Source organism: Pituophis catenifer, unplaced genomic scaffold, assembly GCF_029215685.1.
Source record: "Pituophis catenifer annectens isolate HBS135680 unplaced genomic scaffold, rPitCat1.0.hap2 SCAF_3, whole genome shotgun sequence".
NCBI lineage: Eukaryota > Metazoa > Chordata > Lepidosauria > Squamata > Colubridae > Pituophis > Pituophis catenifer.
In genome coordinates this window covers 141,594,955-141,619,096 of record NW_027256883.1, presented here as the reverse complement: position 1 = coordinate 141,619,096, position 24,142 = coordinate 141,594,955, and the positions used below count along the sequence as shown (strand labels likewise).

At 35.6% G+C, this 24,142-nt stretch overlaps 1 protein-coding gene across 1 annotated transcript in view; it reads left to right on the top strand.

The window, feature by feature from the left end:
- The first annotated feature begins 2,947 nt into the window (after positions 1-2,947).
- The window catches only part of MIGA1 (mitoguardin 1), a 33,973-nt gene continuing 12,778 nt past the window's right edge, over positions 2,948-24,142 (top strand). The window contains exons 1-6 of the mRNA XM_070939441.1: positions 2,948-3,046; positions 7,579-7,756; positions 9,379-9,515; positions 9,861-9,987; positions 11,081-11,217; positions 11,911-12,034. Coding sequence (XP_070795542.1) covers positions 2,948-3,046; positions 7,579-7,756; positions 9,379-9,515; positions 9,861-9,987; positions 11,081-11,217; positions 11,911-12,034 — 802 coding nt within the window. The remainder of the gene's footprint in view (positions 3,047-7,578; positions 7,757-9,378; positions 9,516-9,860; positions 9,988-11,080; positions 11,218-11,910; positions 12,035-24,142) is intronic.

Here is a 24,142-nt window from a genome sequence, read left to right as displayed (position 1 = left end):
GATTGTAAAATGGGACAAAATTCATTTAATAAGGGTCTTGCTTAGCAACAGAAATTTTGGGCTCAATTGTGGTTGTACGTCAAGGACTACCTGTATCAAAATCACAAGATGTGATAGTACCATTTTATACTGCATTGATAAGACAACACTTGGAATACTGCATCCAGTTCTGCTAACAATACAAAAAAAGATGCTGAGACTCTCTAGAGTAGAGAAGAGTTACAAAGATGATAAGGGGCCTGGGGGCTAAGCCATAAAATTAATAGTTATGGGAACTAATTATGTCTAGTCTAATGAAGGACTATTTTTCAAATACTTGAAGGGCTGTCACAGAGGAGAGGGCGGTCAACACTTTTTCCAAAGCACTTGAACACAGGACAAGAAGTAATGGTTATAAGATTATTAAACAGAACTAACCTAGAATTGAGAAATTTCCTGACAGGGAGGACAATTAATCAGTGGAACGGCTTTCCTTCAGAAGTTGCAGGTGCTCCTTCATTGGATATTTTCAAAAAGAGTTTGGACAACCATTTGTCCAGAATGGAAGGGTCTTCTGCTCGAATAGGGGATTGGACTAGAAGACCTCCAATGTTCCTTCCAAACCCTGTTATTCTATGTTCTATGAGTGTAGCACATGTGAAATATAGATATATGTGAATATGCCCTCCTGAAGACACTTTATGCACTATAATTTGGCCACTCTTTCAGTAAAATCAAGAATCCGTATAAGTAACAATTGATACATCTAAAATATACTGCTCAAAAAAATAAAGGGAACACAAGCAGAAGACATCCGAGATCTGAATGAATGAAATAGCCTTATTAAATACTTTGTTCTTTATATACAGTAGTTTATACACTGCTCAAATACTAAAGGGAACACAAAACTACTGTATGTAATTAATAAAGTATTTAATAAGGCTATTTCATTCATTCAGATCTCGGATGTCTTCTGCTTGTGTTCCCTTTATTTTTTTGAGCAGTGTATATCAACGATGAAAGCCCAGCTTAACTCAGAGTTATGTTCAGGCCTAAAATTTATTTTGATTAAGAAAATGAAGTTTCAACCAACAGGAATCTCAAATTAGGGATCTTAAGGTGTCCCATGAGAAATAAATAAATGCAAAAGAAAGACCTAAATTCAGTGTGCTACATCTAATTGGCTCTAGTCTGGAAAAGGAAGAGCCAAACTCTTAAATTAGCCACAACTCTTCTACCTTCAGAGGTAAATTAGTACCTCCTTCAGGACAGAATGGTGTCCTCCAAAATGGTAATAATGACGACAATAATAATAAAGGCAATAATATTGTAGTAATGTAATAAAAATATATTGATTCTGAAATTCCAGTTGTTGAGAATTTATCTTAATCAGTGTAATGACATAGCTTTTTTTAAGCATCTAAGCTCCGTTCCTGATGTGGCTGTTTTACTCCTATGTCATGGAGCAAAACCGTCATGAATCATTCTTCTGAGGCAGCCTCACAGGATAACAGCCTCTATTTTGTTCCAATCTAACTTGTATACACTCTTAAAATAACTATCTCTTGCAAAACATACCTCAGGTTGAGACAAGAATAAATCCAATTAGATTCCCCTGAATTCATGTCACCATCTCTTCCTGCAATCCTTTTTAACGTAAGGATGACACATAGATCTTATACAGCCAATTTTTGATATTTATAGAGACCACTAATCAAATTCTTATCCAGGAGTCATGCTGCTCTACATTTCTATATCTATGGTTTCTCTGCCTGCCTGCATCTTCCTCCTCCTGACAGCTCCATCAGAAACCGCTAGCAAGAGCAAGGACTGGTGCAACGGAGAAACGAGTGCATCATCTAAAGCTGAGCTGGCTGACATACCTGCAGAGGTAACTGGCAGAAGTCCTTCCAACTTAATCAGTTCATTATGCTTTTTTTTAAGCGATGGCAAAAGATTGATTTCCTCTGTATAAGAAGAGCTACCCATCTCACCCAAACAGGACAGGGAAGTCTTCAGTCTAGCAGATGATGAAGATATCGTGGTCAATATACTGGGTTTTTTAGAAAACTACAAGATCCTGTCATCCATGGCCACAGTTTTGTATTTACATCATCCTAAGCATCCATTATCTTGTTTATCACCCTGGACTCAAGGGATACGTCTGCTAACCCATGGGGATATAATTATACAGCTCTTTGAAATAAGCAATGAAGTCTTATAAGATTCTTTGCTCTTCCTCTCTCAGCCATTTGTGTGTGTGTGTGTGTGTGTGTGTGTTTAAAAAAACAGCTCATGCTTTTCAATACAGTTGTAGAAGTGACAAGAATTAAATTTTCTGTTAATTCTAAATGTTCATTTGGAGTTTAGAGGTTGTATCTCCTGGCAATTAGATCAAGAGATTTAGCAGTCCAACACCACTAAGGAAAGTTAGTGCATGTATATTTGGCTGTGCAGCAATATTATTTTGTCTAATATATCTTTGTGTCTTGAGGCTAATTAAAATTTTTATGGGAAGCTGCTTCAGTAGTTAAAAAATACATTACAAGCTCATTAATATTTTTAATTGATAAGGAGCATATTCAAAATCATATGCTATTTTTAAGAATAATCTCCTTTCCTTTTGTGACTGAGCAATTTTTCTCCTCAGATTTTAACTGTTGGTTTATAACACAACCTTTAATTTACTCAGAATTCCATTAAGTTAAATGGAGCTTATTCCTGGGCATGTGGGTATAGAAAGGCAGCTAGAATTAGCCTTTACTGAAAAGCTCAAATATTGTACTTTCCGCAACATTCAAGGTGTATTACTGCATGCAGGGTTTTTTGTGGTACCCTTAGATTGAAACTAAACCATTGAAGGAATGTCTCAAAGCTAGTCCAATATTTGCCTTTGGCAGATTGTCTACCCTGAATAATATGATCCTGACTTAGCATCAGTAGATGATGATATAAGAAAGAAGGAGCAATGTCAGAAGATGTGGCTAACGAGACACGTTTTCCTCTGAAGACAGCAGCTTTAAGAGTATTTGATCTTCCACTCTCCTGGTATAATTCACTGATACAGGTAATGATTGCCTTTGTTGTTCTTTTTTGCTCAGTTTGAAATGCCTCGGAGTGCTTTTTATTATGTGTCTTTATTTTATTAAAGTATAATGTTTATATGCATAGAAGTATTATGTTACTAGTTTGTATTATTACATGGAAAATATGTTCCAATGCTATCTTGCTAAGAACCACACCCTCCTTCCCTTATATTCCCTTAGGTTTTTATTATTATAATTGCTGAATTTCAGGGATTAAACTAATAAAACAGAGGGTTTTTTTTCTGGTTTCTTTCTATAGATTCAGTGGTATTGATATTCTACAGATTTTCTGTTGATTATGCTTTAATTGATACATTGATATTAAACTCTTGAAAGTTGACTTATTTATTGTGGTCTGTGAAATAAGAATACATACATTGCAAGTTTTTTTTGTTAGGGAGAGCTAGAACATCTAAAACATATTACGGTAATGATTAAGCTAAAAGAAGAAATAAAGAAAAAAATAGAGTTAAAGTTAATTATTTGGTGCAAGCTAGTGGTACACTAAATGTAAATTTGCTTGTGCATTATGCTACAATGTGGAAAAGCAAAGGTTTTACATCATTTGACACAGTAAAAATTTTAAATTGAGAAAAATAAAAATTAAAAAAGAATGTCTGCAATCTTAACTTAAACTTCAGGTAGGCAAAATGCAGATTAGAAATATGATTCAGAAAAGCTTTCTTTGCAAAACCTGCAAGTAATAATATTCACAATGCTATTTCGCAGTCCCAGATAAACCATATACAGCAATAAAATGCTATGTGGGAATATTATTTACATGCACAATTGCTACTCAGAAGATTGAAAATCCATATTATATCCAGTAGTCTAACTTGCTTTGCAGAAATGATCTTGATCCATAAGTACAGTGTGTATACATGCATTTTTACTGCTATTTTACTAGTGATCAGCCCAATTCTTTTGGGTGATGTCAGGTAGGCTTTCCCCCTGGGGTGGAGAAAAAGCTAGGAGGAAGGCAAAGCAAAAAAAGCTACAAGTCTTATATTTTTGGAGCTGGTAAACAGAATAAATTGAAACCATTTCATAATTAACAGTTTGGTGATCAGTCATATCCTAACAAAGTTTCTAGCGGTTACATATCAATACTAATGGTAGATACCAGTGGTGGGTTCCTCCCGGTTCGGCCCGGTTCGGCCGAGCCAGTAGCGGTGACGATATGACGTCACCGAACCAGTTCTCTTTGTTCGGGAGCTGGGCCCTCCCACCCCCCCGCCCCGCGTTATTCTTACCTTTTATTTGGCCCTGCCCCCAATCTATTCGCTGCCTCCCGAGTCCCAGCTGATCGGCTAGAAGGAAAAAAACTGTTTAAACTCTTGCTGCGAGGCTTCAAAGGGCCGCCCTACAGCTGATCAGTGTTAAAAGGCAGTGTGGTGGTAGACCAGTGCGCTCGAAAAACAAATGGGTAGACTGGAATGCTCCAAGAACAAATAGGTAGACCTGTACAGCTCTGCAAGCAGTTAAAAGCCTGGTAGACCAGTACCTCTGCTAAATCCTAAAGAATTGTCATATGACCATCAAACCATGCCCACAAAATAAGCAACATCCACAGAACCGGTAGTAAAAAAATTTAGAACCCACCCCTAGTAGATACTATAACTGATAGATTGTGTACTTTGGAATCCATACACAGTCTTAATTATGACATACAAAGATCAGAATGGTCTTTCTCCAACCTGGGTTGCATGAAATCATTTAACACAGCATACTGATCATAGTCAGGTATGTATCTCTGTCTTGTGTCACTCAAATGATGCCCGAGAGATTTTTCCCCAATTCCTGGAAGCTATGTGGATCTGGATGAAGAAGAATTGGCTTTGGCCCAATTCTACAAGATCACATTGCTATCGGTTTTAGGGCTCTCCTGTATCTAGTGGCTTTCTATCATTGATTCTGGATGGGGTAACACTACCCCAGGCAGAGTTTATATATAATCTGGGAGACCTCATGGGCTCAGAGTTCTTGCTTGAGAGCAAGTATCAGCTGTGGTGGTGAGAAAAGTCTTTATACAATTACATCTTGTGTGTGTCAGTTGCACCAATTCCTAGATCCAAAGTCATTGCTGATGGATCACTCATGCCTTAGTCACTTCCTGACTGGATTATTGAATGTGCTGTATGTGTGGGCTGCCCTTGGAAACATTTAGAAGCTTTAATTGGTCCAGAATGCAGTGGTATATGAGGTATTGGATGCTCCACAATATATACATGTAATACCTTTGCTATGTGAGCTGTAATGGCTTCCTGCAGGCTTTGGGGTACTATTCATAATGTTAATGTTATATTTGAAGCCCTACTTGACGCAGACAAGGTTACTTATGGGACCGTCTTTGGCTGTTGATTTCTGCTCATTTATTTATTTATTTGTTTTTATTTGGTTCGATTTATATGCCGCCCTTTTCCAGAGACTCAGGGCGGCTTACAATGCGTTAAGCAATAGCCTCCATACTTTTGTATATACCTGTTTAGTAGGGCTTTCGCCCCCCCCCCCCAAAGCGGTGTTCTTTTTTATACAAAGTCAGCTTATTGCCCCCACAAACCGGGTCCTCATTTTACCTACCTCGAAAAGATGGAAGGCTGAGTCAACCTTGAGCCTGGTGAGATTTGAACTTGCAATAATTGCAGGCAGCTGGTGTTACTTAACAGTGCTTTAGTCTGCTGCGCCACCAAGGCTCATCCCATCAGATTGGGCAGAGTGAGCATGCCCTGGTTCCCATGGGCAAAGCCGTATTATTTGGTGTTTGCTAGGAATTGTGCCCTCTCTGTCATGGCAGCTGTCTTGTGAAACAGCCTTCCCCCTGAGATAATGGACATTCCTGAGGCTGCTGACCTTCCAGAAGGCCAAGAACACTTGGTTATTCCCCCTAGGAATTGGGACTATCGTATTAATGGATCTCTGATATTGTTGTTATTTGCTATTGAGATTTTTTAAAAAAACTTGACCTAGATCTTTTTCTTCCCTGTAATGTAATGGATTGTGTATTTGATTTGTTTTTATTTTTGATTGTCATCCTGAGTGCCTTTGGCAGATAGGCGGCTGTATAGATAGGATGAATAAATACATTTGATTCAATGACATATTGCCCATGTAGTTTTGATCCATTTATTCACTTTACATACCACTAAAAGTTTAACAGTGGGATTATTACCAGCTTCTACGGATTGACTGATTCCAAATCCTTTTATGTTGTTTCCAGTGCGCAACTTCGAAAAACCTATAGGAAAATGTACATTATATATGATTCATCCCAATGCAGGTACATCTCCCATTCTTGCCTCAGACCCCTAACACATATTTTAAAAACCATGTTGTAAAAACTTCCAGCATATTAGGAGTGAGAATGCAGTTCTTATATCTAACGGGAAGACATTCCTTAAGAAGGAAGTGCCTTCAGAAAACCCTTGGCTCTTCTTGCTGCATCTCATGTAGTCTGGGAACTCTCAGTAAGTAATCTCTATATGATAAAACTATGGATAGAGTATTGAGTGAAGGTTTCCAAATTTTGGATATCACACCCCATCTTGATTTTTTTAGGGACTCTCATCCCTGTCACTTAAACCAACCCTGCCATTTAACAAAAACTCTCAATTCATAATTAAAACAGCAAAAATTATTCATTTCTGTCTTTAATTACAAATAACGGAAATGTTTTTTCTTATATCAGCAAATTAATGAGAATGCAATGTAATATAACAAGAGCAGAAATAAAATGTATTTACATTCCCAACAATATTCCCACAGGCCACCTTTCCCTTGCAGTATTTCCACTGTATAAGCACAGATGCACATTGGGTATGCTCCCTGCCTTCTTCCTGTCCATCCCTCCATAACATTTATAGTGACTTTCCTCTTTCTTTCCCATCAGCCAGCACACTGTAACCTTCCTATTAACACCTATCAATCTTCACATTATTTCTTTTCTTCCCGTTCTCCCATGGGCTCCATCCACTTTCCAATCTTCCTGCCACACTCTGCTAATTTTCATTGTGCCTCCTTTCCTTCCCATTCGCATATCTATCTATCCGGATTTTTCCAATCTATTAGATTCTTCATTGAAAATTGTGGTATTTTCGAATTTCACATTTGTTTTCATGCACAAACACATATTTTGAGGTCCCTGGTAGTAGGGCATGGCAACTGAAATTGTCTTTTTGGATTTCCTGAATGTAATGCAAAAAATAAGACATTTACTTTACCAAAATAACTACAAACAAATGTACTCATCTCAAATATAAGGTAAGTGGAATTAGTATACTCGCTATATAATTAGGCAACTATGATTCTAAAAATGTGTGTACTCTTTTTAAAATTACAGTTCAATTTAAAATATGCTAAAGAATGTGAATTGAGGTTGATGTGTTGATAGAAGTGTTTACATTATTGAACGCAGAATTCATATTTAATACATGAATGTAACATTCTTATAAAAGTAAATTGTTTGTATTTTTTGCACAAATGTAATATAACTTTTTTTTTAACTATTTGTTTTAAGGTTAAAATCTCATCAGGGCTAAAGAAACTATTTGCGATAACAGCAGTAAGTGCCATAACTGTGCTTTTTCTTGCCCATCACTTCAAAAGAAAACGTGGGAAGAAAACCAGGAAACTATCTCCATGGGATTCAGACCATCTGATGTTCGATTATGCAAAAACTTCTGGGTCAGAGAAAAGTAGGCAACATTTTCTCTATGGAAAGCTAATGTTACCTGATAACACACTTATTTGGGAGTAAGCCTTACTGAAGTGAGATTTCCTTTCAAAGAAGCATCAGAGGTCTATGCTGCATAGCTTACAATTACATGGGAAAAAAGTATAATGGAATAAGTAGAGTGTGGACCCAAATGATCATATGCGACTAGAAATGTATTGGATTACAACTGAAATATAAATAATGTTATTTTTTCAGTCTTGTACAATCTAGCCCTATGAGGTTGACCAGACTAAGAAAGCAATACTATATAAGTCAGGTTTACTTTTATTGTAACAGCTATAGTAACAGAATTGTGAGGTGTGAAAGACCAGATCCACGTGTGAAGATTCAGTTTAACTGATTTTTTGCTAAAAGCCAATGCATAAGAATTTTCTCAACTAATGGTCAGTACCTGGTTAGAGTTAGAGAAGGGTCAACGGCAGTCAAGGTGTGTTGTGGCCCGCCAGCAGCCTGCACGGATTGTTGCTGATCCCGATGACGAGGAGGCTGGTGTGGTGCTGCGCCACCAGCCTGTGCAGCCGGCGCTCGAGTTGGACAGCGAGGAGGCTGAAGAAGATATGGTGCCAGAGGCAGGGATTCAGTAAGGGCCTTCAGAACCTCCAGAGGCTCCTTTAAGTGAAGAGGATGAAGAGAAGGAGCCTCTTCTCAATGCACGGGCACGCAGAGCTGCCAAAAGGCAGAAGTGGTTCCTCAGGAGGAGGTCTCCTCGAGAGTAAGGCTTGGGGCTAATTGGCCACTCCCTTAGCCTATTTAAGAAAGTACGCAGCTTGCAACAAGCTGCAGGAAACAACTTTAGTTCGCTAATCATCGCGTTGGGATCTCTCTGAAACCTTGCTTCTGGGCTTTTTGCCAACTCCAGTAAGACTCTGACTGTGGAATTCTGGCAGGCTGTTAAGAACGCTTATTAACAGCCGGCATTTGCTAAAACTGCGTTATTTGAGTAAACTAAGTTTTGTTCAGAGTTTGTGTATCCTGTGTTTTTTGGGATCCGTAGCTGGGGCAGAACAAGGTGGGATGGATTTAGTTCATTTTGACTATGTAGTGATTGTAGGCTGATCCCTCTTTTCTCCAGTCCTCTTGTAAAAATCTTGCAAGTCTGACTAAGTTTCCCTTTTCCTCAGTCTAATTTCATGTGTAATACTACTATGGAGTTTCTTAACTGAGATGTTTGCCTGGGTTCAGGCCCTGCTTATCTGACTATTGCCATGGCAGCAATTTCCTTCTATTTTTGCCTTTGCCCTCCACATAATCTCATTTTCAATTGAATTTGCCTCCATATAATTCTAGCTCCACTATAATATTTACTAAAAAACTAAATACCATGCACCAAATAGTGCTTTTACTTCACATACTCAAATCATGTCCATAAAATGTGCAGAATTCCCTGCAGAAAACAATAGACAAAAACATGATCAATGCTCATGTATATAATATCTCATCCATTATATAGCATTAATAACATATACATGTGTTTCTAAAATAATATTTATTTTAAGATTTTTATAAAGTCTTTTTCCTTAGTTAATGGAAAAGAAAATGCACATAAGCTAACACTATTATTCATCCTCTTTACATCCTCAGATTCTAGTTGTTCCAGTAGCAAACAAAATCTAACACTTTCCCTGAATTCCATCAAAGAAAAAGGTTTTCAATCTTACATTCATGCCAGTGGTGATCTCTTCAATAAATATTCTGGTTCCGTGCAGAGTTTGGCCTCAGTAAGTGTGATTTATTGAGAACTAGTATATATATTTTAGGAATGAAAAACAGATGGTTGTTTTCTTTGCTTGAGGAACTCTTTATAAAAAGCAAGTACTGTATTCACATACTTCTCTTTTTTTTGAAAAGCATTTCACTGAAAATAGTATATGAATATTTCCAAATAAATTGTTACTTATTTTCCTAGAATAGTGAAATCAGTTATTAAAGGCCCACAATTATTTGTGATTTTTATACTTTTTATACTTGTTGTTCATGAAACCAAAGAGTAAAATATAACTACTAGAAATATATTGTTATATTTCCCTTAGCTTACATGTATATATTGGTTTTTTTTAAATTAGGCCCACAGTGCCATCTCTTGTCCTAGTTGTGTTTGTGTGAATTCTAATTCCTGGGATAAAACAGATGAAGATAATATGAAGCTAGTCAATATTCCAGTAACTACTCCAGAAAATTTATACTTGATGGGTAAATATATAATATTTATGGTATTATTATTAGAAGTACAGTATAACAAAATAAAATAAACAGATTTTAAAACATTTCACCATTTAGTGCAAACGTATGAAATGTTGATGTAAAGAATAATTAGTATTCTTTTAAATAAAATATATGGTTTAATAGATACTGTGTAAAAATATTAGATGCAAATTTGCAAAATGTTTTCTTATTGAATCCCATAACATGGATTGAGTGATTATATGCCATCAAGTTAGTGTCCACTCTTAGCAACCACATAGATTTTGTCCATGATGATATATCTCAAGTGTGGTCTTTCAGGTCTTTTAATAGTGTACTCACTGCCACTGTAACTGAGTCCATTCACCTGGCTGCTGGTTGTTCTCTTTTCTTTTCTTCCACCTTTCCCAGCATGAGAGATTTCTCCAGAGAGCTAGGTATTCACATACTGTGTCACAAGTAGGATAATGTGAACCTGGTCATTTGGGTCTCAGTTGAGAATACTAGCTTGATTAGGTCAGTGACCCATTTATTTGTTCAATTGGTTGTCTCAGGAAACTTCTCCAACACCAAAATTCAAAAGCATCAGGATAGCATTCTTCAAATCCCTGAATTAGTTTAGGATGGGTTATTGCACAAAGCAGAAGGTTGATTTCTGTGGTCTCAATGTTCCCACTCAATTTTATGCTGCTAAGAATATGAGGTATTTATTCTTAAACACTTCAGTGTGATAGAACCTAAATCCATTTTATTAATCCTTTTGACTCTGCTTGCTGGGATGTTAAGAGCTGTATTCCCAATACACCTTCAGGAAAATAAATCGGGGAGGAGAGGACAGCTAATTGAATGCAGATCACTGAGCTTGTCGATCAGAAAGGTCGGCAGGTCGGCGGTTTGAATCCCTAGTACAGGTCTCCTGCGTGAGCAGAGGGTTGGCCTAGATGACCTCAAAGGTCCCTTCCAACTCTGTTACTGTTACTATTTTGACACACTCTCAGGGTTTTCTATCTGGTACATCTAGTACTTAAGAAAGAACGATTCACACTTGCAGGTAAAACAAAGAAAATGTGTGGATATAAGGAAACTTTATCATTTTTTTTAGGGATGGAGCTATTTGAAGAAGCACTACAACGATGGGAACAAGCATTGACTTTTCGTAACAGACAAGTTGAGGATGAAGCCATCTGTGGTGCCATCAAACTTGGAGCAGGTGATGCTATTGCAGAAGAACAGATAGAGGTAAGAAGATGTCAGTACACATAGCATTTGCTGCTTATTAGGTAACTTTATGCTGTTATATGAATGGAGGAGGGGGTACAGATGTTAAAATTGAATATTCCATTTTCCACTGAAGACATTGAAAAAGGCAGATTGTATCTGTAATTTAAATGAATGCTTTCCCAGGAATATGTTGCTTATATTGTCATTCTTCCTCAATATCGAATTGTACTATTTGTTATAATTTTAGCATCAAAAACATTTTTAAAAATTTATGTGCCGAATCTTGTGTTAGTATGATGATTTCCCATAATGGTTTTGAGGTATTAAACTCAGAGAGAAAAAAATTAAACATTTCATTGATTAGGGACAAACATTTCAAGTGTGTGTGTGTGTGTGTGTGTACATACATTATATAATATTTTTTGTGTTGTATTATAAACTCATTTATTGTCTATGGAAGCTTCATGACCTCAAATGAACATTTTTGTCCTGTAGGATATATCTAGAAGTAAACATGTTGGTATTGACTAATTTGACTGGGTAAATAATCTAACTGCTTCTTTATTTAATTCTTCCGATCCTGCTGTTCTTGCATATGGTGTAGCATAAATAATTAATCACCACAGTAAATTAATCAAATGGGCAAATCATCTCAGCAATTCCATTAGCTGCTTAAAATATTAGTTTATATCTTGCAATTTCTATTTACAGGATATCATTAGTGCAGAGTTTATACATAAGCTTGAACTTTTGCTCCAGAGAGCTTACCGCCTTCAGGAAGAATTTGAAGCCTCCCTTGGAGCATCTGACCCAGGGTCTTTTGCCAATGAGGCTGGTGAGTTTTCTTGGATTTTTTGTTTGTTTGTTTGTTTCTAAGTTTCCAGATTTCCTGACATCATACGATTAACTTTTTCAATTCAATGCTATCAAGATGTACATGATTGTAACTCTTGTCAGAAATGACCTGTTCTAACTGAGAATTATTATGATCCAACAAATTGGGAGACCCGTAATTAGAGAAGGTTGAACTAATTATTAGGATAGGATAGGATAGGATAGGATAGGATAGGATAGGATAGAATAGAATAGAATAGAATAGAATAGAATAGAATAGAATAGAATAGAATAGAATAGAATAGAATAGAATAGAATAGAATTTTTTATTGGCCAAGTGTGATTGGCCACAAGGAATTTGTCTTGGTGCATATGCTCTCAGTGTACATAAAAGAAAAGATACATTCATCAAGAATCATAAGGTACAACACTTAATGATAGTCATAGGGTACAAATTAGCAATCAGGAAACAATATCAATATAAATCGTAAGGATACAAGCAAGAAAATTATAGTCATACAGTCATAAGTGGGAGGAAGTGGGTGGTGGGAACGATGAGAAGATTATACTTGATAACTAAGGGGGATCTGGAATAATGGTAAATGCATTATTTGTATTTTTCTTTCTTACTTTTACATAAAAGACCCACAGAGCTGGATTTATTTCCATAATCATAGAAGTAAGCATTAAAAATATTTGGAGTAATTTTTAAAATAGATATATACAAATAAAATACAGATGTTCACTAGCCAGTGACCTACTTTGGTATATATAGCTACATAGGTAGTGGCCAAACAAATATAAAATTAATCTCAATAAAAGAGTATAAAACGTCTGGTGGATTCTTAAGTATGATGCAGTATATGGTTAACAAAGCAGGTTAAGACTTGCTCTTGTCTTTTTTAAAAAAATGAATTATTATATTGATCCCAGTTTGTTCCTAGGAAATTTGCTTTTCAAATAGCCATCCTAGTTGATTGAAACCAAGAGAGGTTTTAGCGGGTAGTAGCATCTCTCTGATCTAACCTGGGCTAGAAAGTCAGTAGGATTGGACCTGGTTTGTATTTCTGTGGGAGACTATTAGGGATTCCCTGGGCTATAAATTAGATTGGGAATTTGAACCAACATCCCACAAGAAGCCAATAGCAAGTCACTTCTGTTTTCCAGCCAAAAAAACTATATGAACATGTTCATGAAGCCACCAGGAATAGAGTTCCAGTGAGAGAAAACTTTATTTATCAGAGGCAATAGGTAATTTCCCTTTAAACTACGAATTCTTAACTTTGACAAATTAGCAATCAAAGGCTTAGGTAGAATTGGATATAAATATATCCAAGTAACTCGTCCCTTTGAAATGTAAGCCATGCTTTTTCTAATACCAAATTATGACTCTGAAGTAAGAAAGCCACCAGAGGTCAGAATTCTTATTTTTTTGATATTACATTTGAATGTACTTCCTTGGATAAGGTACTTTTAAATTTAGTTTTCTAGCACCTTGTAGAGTAATTTAGGAAGGAGCTTGGGTGTGTGATCTCATGCTATAAATCATATTGTAACATGCTGAAATTGATGTACATATCCCATGATTAACGTTGGTTCCCTTTTTAATTTTTCTTTTCTGACAAGTCAGTAGCTTCTACTATTTTCAAAGACTTGGATAAATTTCATAGTGTGTCTGAGCCATAATTAGAATATTACAAATTATTGTTTAAAAAAGAATCTTTTTATGAAGAAATAGCATATTAATTTTTGTACACATGTTTATCATGGCTATATAATATTGGTGGTCCCAGGCATGAAAAATACAACATCTTGTTGTAAGCCATATCCCAATAGTATATAGAAAAAAGCTAAAGGCTTTTTAAATAGGTTGTACCTAATATGCCCTTTTGTAATACTTGCTATAACTGGTGTTTTAATTACTTTATTCCTATTTGCTGTGGACACACAAAGCTGTCAAATGTAGGTCTTGGATGAACCCAGACGGCACTCTTCTCCAAATCTCTAGAGGGGAATCTTTTTCAGCTTCTACTATTGCTCCTTTTTTTAAAAAAAGGGATAAATCTATGATCTTCCATATTTATCACCAAGCTCCAAAGAGGACATATTCATATTTCATTCTCCTGAGATCTTGGGTATTTTATTGTTCACTGCTCTCCTTGGTGGGACGGGGTCCGTGGTGAGACTACAAGAAAAAAACTCTTATCAAGTAGAGTGTTCCTAAATAGAACTTATCATCTAATGTAGGTGGCAGAGAAGTTAAAGAATGGTTCATAGAAGTATATGATTAGCACAATTCTGACTTATGATTACTTTGTGTTCTATCAGGACATCAAGATACTTCTCACATTATTTGAGTCAGATATTTAATATATTTCTATCCCATTGCATTAAAAAAGACTCTTGATGACTTACATCAAATATAGAAAACCAATTAAAATTAAGATGGCATTATAAAATCAGGAGAATTCCATCTTTAGTAGCTTATTTAATGCTGCTTATCTTGAAGTTGCTACTACGTGCAGGAGTTTGCATTTCTGCACTTGAAGGCCTTGAGCCTATCTTCTGCCTTCTACCACCTACTCCCCTACAATGATGCAGCTTCTGACAGGTTGGACCACTTTTTCTTGTTGTGTAAAGGTACTTATGAAATAGGAATCGAGTAGTAATGCTTTGTCCCTGTTGCCATCATCATCTTGCTATCTTCTCTAAGCAGAATTGCTTCCTTTACTTTCCTCTTGTTTTCATATATTCATATAATGCTTTTTTTTTATTTTTGGTGTTCATTGCAGTCTTTCTGATCCCTAGCCTTCCTGACCTTATCCCTACAAATTTGGGCTATACCCTTACAATTTATTTTAGTTATATGCCACTTTCTATTTTTAAAAGTGGTTCTTTTTGTTTCTCATTTGGTCAATAAGCACTTTATGCAACTATACCAGATTCATCAGATATCTTCCATGTTTCTTTCTTGTGGTTGGGCTGCCTTTATTTCATTTTTCAGGATTTCTCCTTTTTCCTTTTTAGCTTATTGAAGTCAGCTCTATTGAAATCGAACTCTAATCAGACTGCCCTGTCTGCATATAGTGAATTGTAAAATTACATAATCTCTCAAGATTCCTACAACTTCTACTTATTTAACCATTTGTTCCTTTTTTAATATTAATGCTAATATCATGTATGTATTTAATATTGCAAACATTTTATATATGATTTTCCTAGAAATCTGATGTGTTGCCAGGGCTAAATATCTATTTTAACTTACTTTTGTATACATATCTGTCTTCACTATCACCGTATGATTAATATGATTTTCAAAGCAATTTAATATGGAAAATCTGTTTCATTAGACAATATGTTTTCAGTAAACTTTTTTTCCTTCATCAAGTGAAATTTTAGGCTTGAATTACCAGACAAACTCTGATAGAATTCTTTCTGACTTCAAATTTTGAATACCCAATTATACTAAATAAGAATCAATAGCAAATTCATCAATCTATTACGTTTCATATTTCATAGACTATAATTTCTTTAACTGAAAAGTTGAAGAACACAAGGTAAGAGCTAGCAACAACTTTTTTGGCATTGCAAAATAGCAAAATCCTGCCAAAAACAGCATAACTCAGGCGCAATAATGGAAAGAAAAATTGGCAGGAAAAACTTAGTAATGTAATAATACTAGGAAGAATTGGGTCAGTAAGGCTAAAAAATTTAAGACTTTCTGTTTTCTTAGTCTTGTCTGTCTGAAGATTGAGCCAAATTGAACATGATACTTATGGAGAATGGAATAGTTCTGTGTGGATTGAACAATGCTTTTCAAACTTGGCAGCTTTAAGATGTGTGAATATCAGCTCCCAGCATCCTGGCTTCAGAATTCTGAGAGTTGAAGTCCACATATCTTAAAGTTGCCAAGTTTGAAAAATATACAAGCAATAGGTTTCTTGGCAAAAATAAAAGAGAAAGAAGAAAAAAAGTTTATTCTAATTTTGAAGATGAAAATATTAATCTACCGGTATTATCAACATAGAAGAAAAGATACAAAGCTTTTGTTTGTGGACTTCCGATGCTAAATGCTGAGCTTGTCAATTATCTTGGCCTAAGCAAATAGGGAGTTAAAGAAGAGATGGTATATATAAAAAGAATAATCTGTCCTGTTATAACTGTGCTATCAATCTATATATTATTTTAAATATATATAATCTGGTTGACATGATGGGAGAAAAAATGTGAGGAAAAAAAAATCCCTCCTTGTTGAGGTTTCTTGGTCTGAGTGATAGCTGACCATTAGGTCTCGTAAACAAAAATGTATTACTGCTTGGGGAAAAAAATGAAAATGTACCCACTGGAATTCTTAAAATCTTAATATCCCTAGGCTGTGCTAGTGCCTCAACCTGAATTAGAAAGGATAAGCATCATCTTCTGTAAATTCTGTAAATTTAAAGAGCCTTGGTAGTACAGTGGTTTAATGCACCCTGTTATTAACACAGCTGCCTGCAATTTCTGCAGGTTCGAATCTTACCAGGCTCAAGGTTGACTCAGCCTTCCATCCTTTCTAAGGTAGGTTAAATGAGGACCCAGTTTGTGGGGGCAATAAGCTGACTTTGTATAAATATACAAAAGTATGAAGGCTATTGCTTAACGCATTGTAAGCCGCCCTGAGTCTCCGGAGAAGGGCGGCATATAAATCAAATTTAAAAAAAAAAAATTCTTTTGATTCACATTCTACCGTCAAACATCTGTTTATCCATCTTTATGGCTTCATTCAGTGAACCCGCTGGAATGTTGACTCGTCTCATTTGGTTTTGCACCCACTTACAGTGAAAGTGGCAACTGTCCCCCTGATTTCTCCACTTCATTATCACATCCCATTCTTCCAATCTATTTACATGGGTCAAGGTGTTTGGCATAGATGTTTGTAGCTTCATAATTTTCTTATCCAGAAAATAGCAAAGTAGGTTCCAATGAGTAGGAATAAATTACAGCTTAATTTGATGGTGGATTTTTGTTGGACTCTTCCCCAAATGTTTAATATTGCAACATACGTTTGCTATTGACAAGCTATGAGAAGTAGGTTACTGAGATCTGAATTAACAGCTGAGCTTTATTTGGATTCCCTGATTCAGAGTTTAGCTGCTCCAAAGTCATATATGTCCTTCATTGGTGTTAGTCACAGCTTCAAGATAGGTGTATGATTTAAGATTTGAAAGATGACTCTACCACCCCCCACTCTCACAATCAGAGTTCTCATATCATATGGGGGTTTCCTGGAATATTCCTAGAAAATATTCTTAGAAAATATTAATCTCCACATTAAAACTCCAGATTGGTAGAATGTAAACTGGGGTTATTTTTTAATACAAATGATAGGAAGGCCAAATTAGTCTGTCAGTCATTTGGAACAGGAATTAAAATACACTCTAGTCCCAGAAGTTTTCCTTTCCCTTCCTACTTCATTTTTTCTTTTTCATGCATTCACAAAAAGCAAGTTAATTGGACATATTTATTTAATCACAACAGAAATAGGCACAGTATTTTATGGCTAATTAAAAATACAGCTAGCCAATGTGAATTATAGGAAACCCCAATAATAGAGATAATGTTCAGAATTTCATCAGTCGCATTATTATTGTTACATGTTATATAATTCCTGTTTTAAGACCCTGCCATGAAATTTACACAACTGTTTCCAACTGGTTTGCTGCCAGACTAACATTTTTGCATAGACTAACAAATTTTGTTCTTATTAGCCAGTAAATAACAAAGTTTGTAAAAGAAGAATATTACCCCAAGTTTTGTCTAAATGCCTTATGCAAGGGAAGTGCAATATATACAGGCAGAGTTAGTGAGATAGAGAGAGTTGAGTGAATTAGATTGTATTAAGCCATGTATGCATTGTTTATATTCTGTCTAAATTTGTTGAAGTCTGCTGTCCTAAGGCAAGGTCTGAAAATGGAACCCCATCCAAATTGCAATCAGTGTGAATTGCAGCTTTTTCTATAATCTAAGCTTGGTTCCTGGTTAATTATGATGGCCTTCACTATATATATATATGTGACCTAAAATTCCTCAACATGGCCTCTGTGATTCATAATAATGGTTTTTAAATTATTATTATTTTCACATTCTTTGGAGTTTTTCAGAGTTTGTGAGTCTTGGTGAAAACTCTTGAATCTCTAGGTTCAAATCCTATTGTGTTCAGTTGCTTTCAATCACTATAGGGTTAAGCACTTTGGAAAAAAAATCCCAGCATGATTATTTATTAAGTCTCTTCAGTTTATAAAAAATTATTTGTCCTTCCTTTTTTAAGATGAAAATTCTTATGCCCTTATTTATGTTTCTTTATATTATAAAATTATGTTTGTATCGTTAAGGCTGCTGGTTGCAAGTCTAAAAGCTTTTAAGTCCGTACCTTAAACCTGGTAGTGTCAGCCAACTTTATCTAGAAAGGGCTGTTTAATAGATTTTCCTATTAATGCATAATACTTGTTTTGCTACCACCATAAGCTGCTTTTTAAAATCAAGAGCCTTGATAGTAAAGGGGTTTAGTGCACCCTGTTATTAACACAGCTGCCTGCAATTTCTGCTGGTTCGAATCTCTCCAAGGCTCAAGGTTGACTCAGCCTTCCATCCTTTCTAAGGTAGGTGAAATGAGGACCCAGTTTGTGGGGGCAATAAGCTGACTTTGTATAAAATATACAAAAGTATGAAGGCTATTGCTTAACGCATTGTAAGCCGCCCTGAGTCTCCGGAGAAGGGCGGCATATAAATCAAATTAAAAAAAAAAAAAAAAAAAAAAATCAATGCAAATGCAATGCATAGAATTTGGAAACGTCTCTACTTAAGATGTTTGATTTTATTCCTTCTAGGGCCTTGCTAGAAGGAGTTATAGTGACATATTATATAGGTACTAATACATGTCTCAGATCCTTCATATAGGCCAGGGGTGTCAAACTCAAGACCTGGATCCGGGTGCTTAAATCTGGCCCGCGGGGCCAGCCGGGAAATAGCAAAGGACTGGCCCATGGTGCCTCTGGCAGCCAAAACACGGTCCCACAGTGCCCATGGTGCCTTCTGCCCCCCCGCATCCCGTTTTGACTGGCAAAGTGCTGCAGGAGGCGTCTGTCCCGTCTTCCCCCCTTTCCTTCCCAGCTGGACCATGGAGGAGAACTACAATGCTGATCCGACCTTCGAAGAAATCCAGTTTGACACCCCGATATAGGTTTACTGCAAGGTAATTGTTATGGACTAAATTTCTCTTAATTTTGAAACAGGAGTGAACTCTTTAGAGGTCATGTGGTGTTAAATCAGTAATGGGTAAATAGATTTTGAAATGCAGAATCAGATGCAAGGTAATGTTATTGTCAGCTTTTAAATTTATCTATTTTTTTATTTATTAAGATTCCTGTTTCAGTAATTTTTAACTGCAGAATGGTGAATTATAAGACAAAAGTGAACGAAGGTACCTCAAATGGGCTAGCTTACAAAATGTGTCCAGTATCTGGGATCCATGACTCTGGTGGAATAATAATTTAGCAAATTTTTAAAAACATTTTATGACATAATACAAAATGTCATAAAACATTTCCTGCGGTCGATTCCTGATATTTGACTGTGCTGTACAGTTTGATATGGCCTGCTTTCAAGGCAGATACATCTCTGAATATCTTCCTGAAGTTTTAAGAACCTTTGCAGTATTATATTATATTATAGACCTAAAGGAATCTGGTAGGAAAATGTTTCTAAAATGATGACCCTATGGTTCACAGATTTCTAGTAATCTTATAAAAAAACTTGTCTAAAGAAGGCAATTATGCTGAAAATAAGGAACTACAAATGTTGGCCTTGATAGTTATACCTTTATTTAACTGTATTTTGAATGTATAAGCCTATAATTTCTATTGCAATTGCAGATAGAAACAATTATTGTAACTTTTCTGAAATATTTCTTATTATTCTGTAATATTCTGAAATAGCCTATTGTCTGTGCTTCTCTTTAAATAATATCCTACTTCTGGTAGCTTCTGAAAATCTGAAATATTCTTTTATTTGTAAAAAAAATCACAAAAGTTTTCATTCTCTTCTGTTAAACCTTCTTAAGAGCCTTCTTTTGATAGTTTTCTTGGTTTCCTTGTTTTCCCTACTAAAAAGATCTTTGGTTTGTAAACTGTCTCATGATAATTAGTTTATATTCTGGCTTCTATTGTACTTTTTAGTGATGCTCAAGTGATACTGGAGAGATCTGACCCTCCTAATGTTCTTTTTCAAATGTTTTAAGTTTTCTAGCTCCTGGTATCTGGGGGGCACAGAAGGTGGTACCAGTAAAATGTTATGCAGTTAAATTAGGTGATTGGATTCCCCCTTAACAGTTGCCTCAAGGGACAGCTGACTGTGAAGGGAATTAACAGACACATGGGAAGGGGGAAAACATTGCTCTTTGCTCTGAGCTATCTAGCAAAACACCCAAGTTGAAATTAACCCGGCAGCATATCAAGTGGTAATACTGGTATTAATAAATGCCAGTATTAATAAAGGGGTTGAAGTTTCAATACCTAAAGGAAGGGTGTAACTGAAAAGAATTGACAAACGGGAAGTAAAACAATAGGCCAAAATAATAGACCATGGTTAAATAAGCTGAAGGATACTTTGAATACATTTCTGTAATTTAAAAAGAATGTCCCAAACAAGAGCTAACCAGTGTGCTGCTTGAGTTCATGTCCTCCAAAAGAACTCTTCCAGGCTCTTCTTTGAACAGTATCTTAGAAAAAATATCAGGAAAACGTTAAAATTTATACATTATATAATGTTCTTTCCTGTCTTTTAAACAGACCTTAGATTAAGCATCTTAGTGAGTTCAGAATAATTACGAACTCTTTCCTTTTTAGCAGTGAAGCCCAGTATGTTTATGAATTTCATACTGTATATGGCTTTTATTTTTCCTGCTGTCCCACATATGTAAGGAATGTAAATAAAAGTCTCTGAGTTCATTCATGTTTAATAAGAGCAGTCAAATACTGTAGTCATTGCTAAGCCTTTGTTGCTTCATTTTGTTTTGCCTAAGTTTTAAAGCATTCTAAAACAGTATTGTGAGATATTCCTCCTGACATCTCTGGGTGTGAACAACCTAAGCTTTATTTGCTGTGCTGTGTGGATTTTAATTGTTGATCAGCTGAAACTGGTAAAGAACATGCTTGTTTTGAGTATGTTGGCTGCCTGATTCCTCAAAGTTTTAAGGCAGTACCTAGAGAGCACAATGGATGTTTCTAGGTTTCTGATGAAGCCATTTGTTATTCTGTTCTGGGAACATGATGCTAGATGGGATATATTTTCAGTCAGACTCCTCACAATTTTTTCTTCTGCTCTAGAAATAGAGCAAACTCTTACACCACTTCATTCTTCCTTGGCCCTTCTCTTTAATTCAGGAGGTGGTAGGCATTGGGTGACGTCAACTGGCCAAGATAAAGAGCTAGACTTGGCCTGGCATACTGGCCAAAGTGATGCCATACTACAGGACAGGCTTGCTGCTGGGAATTGTGATCAAGTGATCAAGTTGGCTGTTTTAATTGTAATAAAGGCTGACAGGGAAGAGAATACTGTCCTGTTAAGCATGTTTTTCAGAAATGCTTTTGGAAATGGGCAGTGGTACTCTTGAGTAGAATGCATATAACAAAAACGTTTCTTAGATATGTATGAGGATTTAATGCACTGGGATTATACAGTAAATAATTTAGCAAAGAGGAAGAAGGTCAGGGTAGCTGGGAATGAGAGCAGTGTGTCTTTGAGTCGAGGGATTTGGAGTTTACTGATTTTTAAGCCTCTTCTATGAATTGGACATTTAAGCTCTTCCAGACAGACAGCACGTGAGCATGAGCAGCCAAAAAGCACCATGCCACTATTCTACTGTTTTCATATCACAAAAATTCTATGACTGATATAAGTTAGTAGAAAACAAAATAACTTGAGGTTGCAAATACTATTGTATTTTGTAAACTTGATAAACTATGTTTCAGACAGGGCAGTTGAATAATGAAAATTAACTGGAGCTGGTCCTACTTTTGGACAAGTGTATGGATGCATTTTAACAGTATTTCAATAACTCCTTTTAAATTATTGTTTTGATTTTACCACAAATAATTATATAGTGGTGAAAATGATGAAAATGTATATTGAAATGTTTGAAGTAGAAACAGAAACTTGGGATGATAGTAGTCAGATCCAGGAAGTAAAAAAAAAAAAAAAAAAGGAATGGAATTAACACTAGAATAAACTTGAAGGACAAACAGTGGCTAGACAGCCAGAGAAGGCCAGTTTTAAATAATAGATCTGATAATAAGCAGTAGGATTTTAAAATGTGTTGTTTTGTTTACCCATTCCATCTTTCATTTACAAGCTGATCAAATTTTGCAGGATTCTGGGTCACATATATTTGCCTTCATTCGTAATCAGATTTTCCTTTAGTTCTGTGAATAATTGTAATCTCTCCTTTGAAAACATAGGTGAAGTAAAGAAGATCCGTGTAAATATTAGAAAAATTAAATATTAGTATTGAAAGAAGGAAATGTTTGAGAAAGGAGGAATTCTATGAGAAACACATTTAAGAAAGTTGTCAACTTGTCACTTTCTTTATATTTTAGATATTGTTAACATGATCAGAGAAGTAGCATGTAAATTAATTAATAATAGTAATTAGTAATAATTGCCCAAATTGAATAGATCCTTGTGTCTTTTCTTCTAAATGCTAAATCTTTTATATATAAAATGCTTTATGTATTTATTTAGTCAGCCATGTGTTGTTTCTCTCTGCTAATGTAAGTAATCGGATTTTAGGTTACTTTCCAATTTTCAACTTTATAGCTTGCTTTGGAAAGAGAATAAGCTTTAGAAAATCCATTGACACTTAAAGACAAGAGGATACATTTGAGAACTGTGTCTTCTGAAATAAATAGGGTGATAGCATATGAGGTAACTAACAGAGACTCAGGACTGTAAGAAATCTGGGACTGACTGCCTATGATGGCAGGGTGGATCAAGCAGCTGTGCATTCCTAGAGCTTTCGTTTGCCAGTGTCTCTGTCTAAATCTCTCTTAAACATTTGTACATTATAAATTTAAGCATATGGACGTCTAGGAAAAATTAACCAAGTGCTCTCTGAATAACACTTGATGTTTTGTCTTTGAATTAAAAAAAAGTTATTTTAATGAGGAATTATTGTTCTAGCAGTTTTGAAATATTCAGCATCTCCTAGCTTTATTCATGTCATATGTTTTTTCCAAGTAGGACCTACAGCCATATGTTACATTAATAGCAAATGGAGGAAGTCACTAATTTGAGAAATCTATGACATTCATTAATGTTGCTGATATTATTTAATAAAACTGAAAAATGCTAGCTAGAAAGAGTGCATCCTACAATCTCCTTTAGGTAGTTGACTTTCACTTAGCTTGCTTAAAAAGTTTGGAAGTCTGCCAGAAATTAATGCAGCTGGCTTATTATTTATGAATAGAGGCTAGTAGGCTTTGTGATGGGTAGAACTTTCAAAGTTTTATGCGTTTGCTTACAATGGTTAGGAATTTGTAAATGGGATTGCTCAAATTGAAGGTCTCTATAAATCTTAACTATGAAATGATATGTCCCCAAAGACAGTCTCCGCTTTTTTTGGCATTGTTGTAACTCACCTTTAGGAAATGAATAGTAGAAACTAAAGCAAGGTATTCTCTGACATAAACTGAAAATAGCAGACACGAATCTTAGTTGACAGGTTCTCATATCCAGATGAGTATAAATGCACTGTAACAGTGCAGACACATAGAGATAAACCACATTTACATACCATTCAAAAGAGATAATTGAAATGCTAAAAAGGAAACAAAAAGATCAGAACACATCTTCTCCAGCAAATAATAACCAGATATGCAGGAATTAACACCAGACAAACAATCAAACAAGCGGAAAACAATATCCTAATTAACCTAAACTAACATAAATTACCAAGGAGAAAACTACATCTCCATCAACACTGGCTGGGCAACCCACTGTAAATAAACAGGGAACAAACCCCACATTCACTTGCACTGATAATGTTACCTAGTGAAGTAATGAAATGTCCAAACAA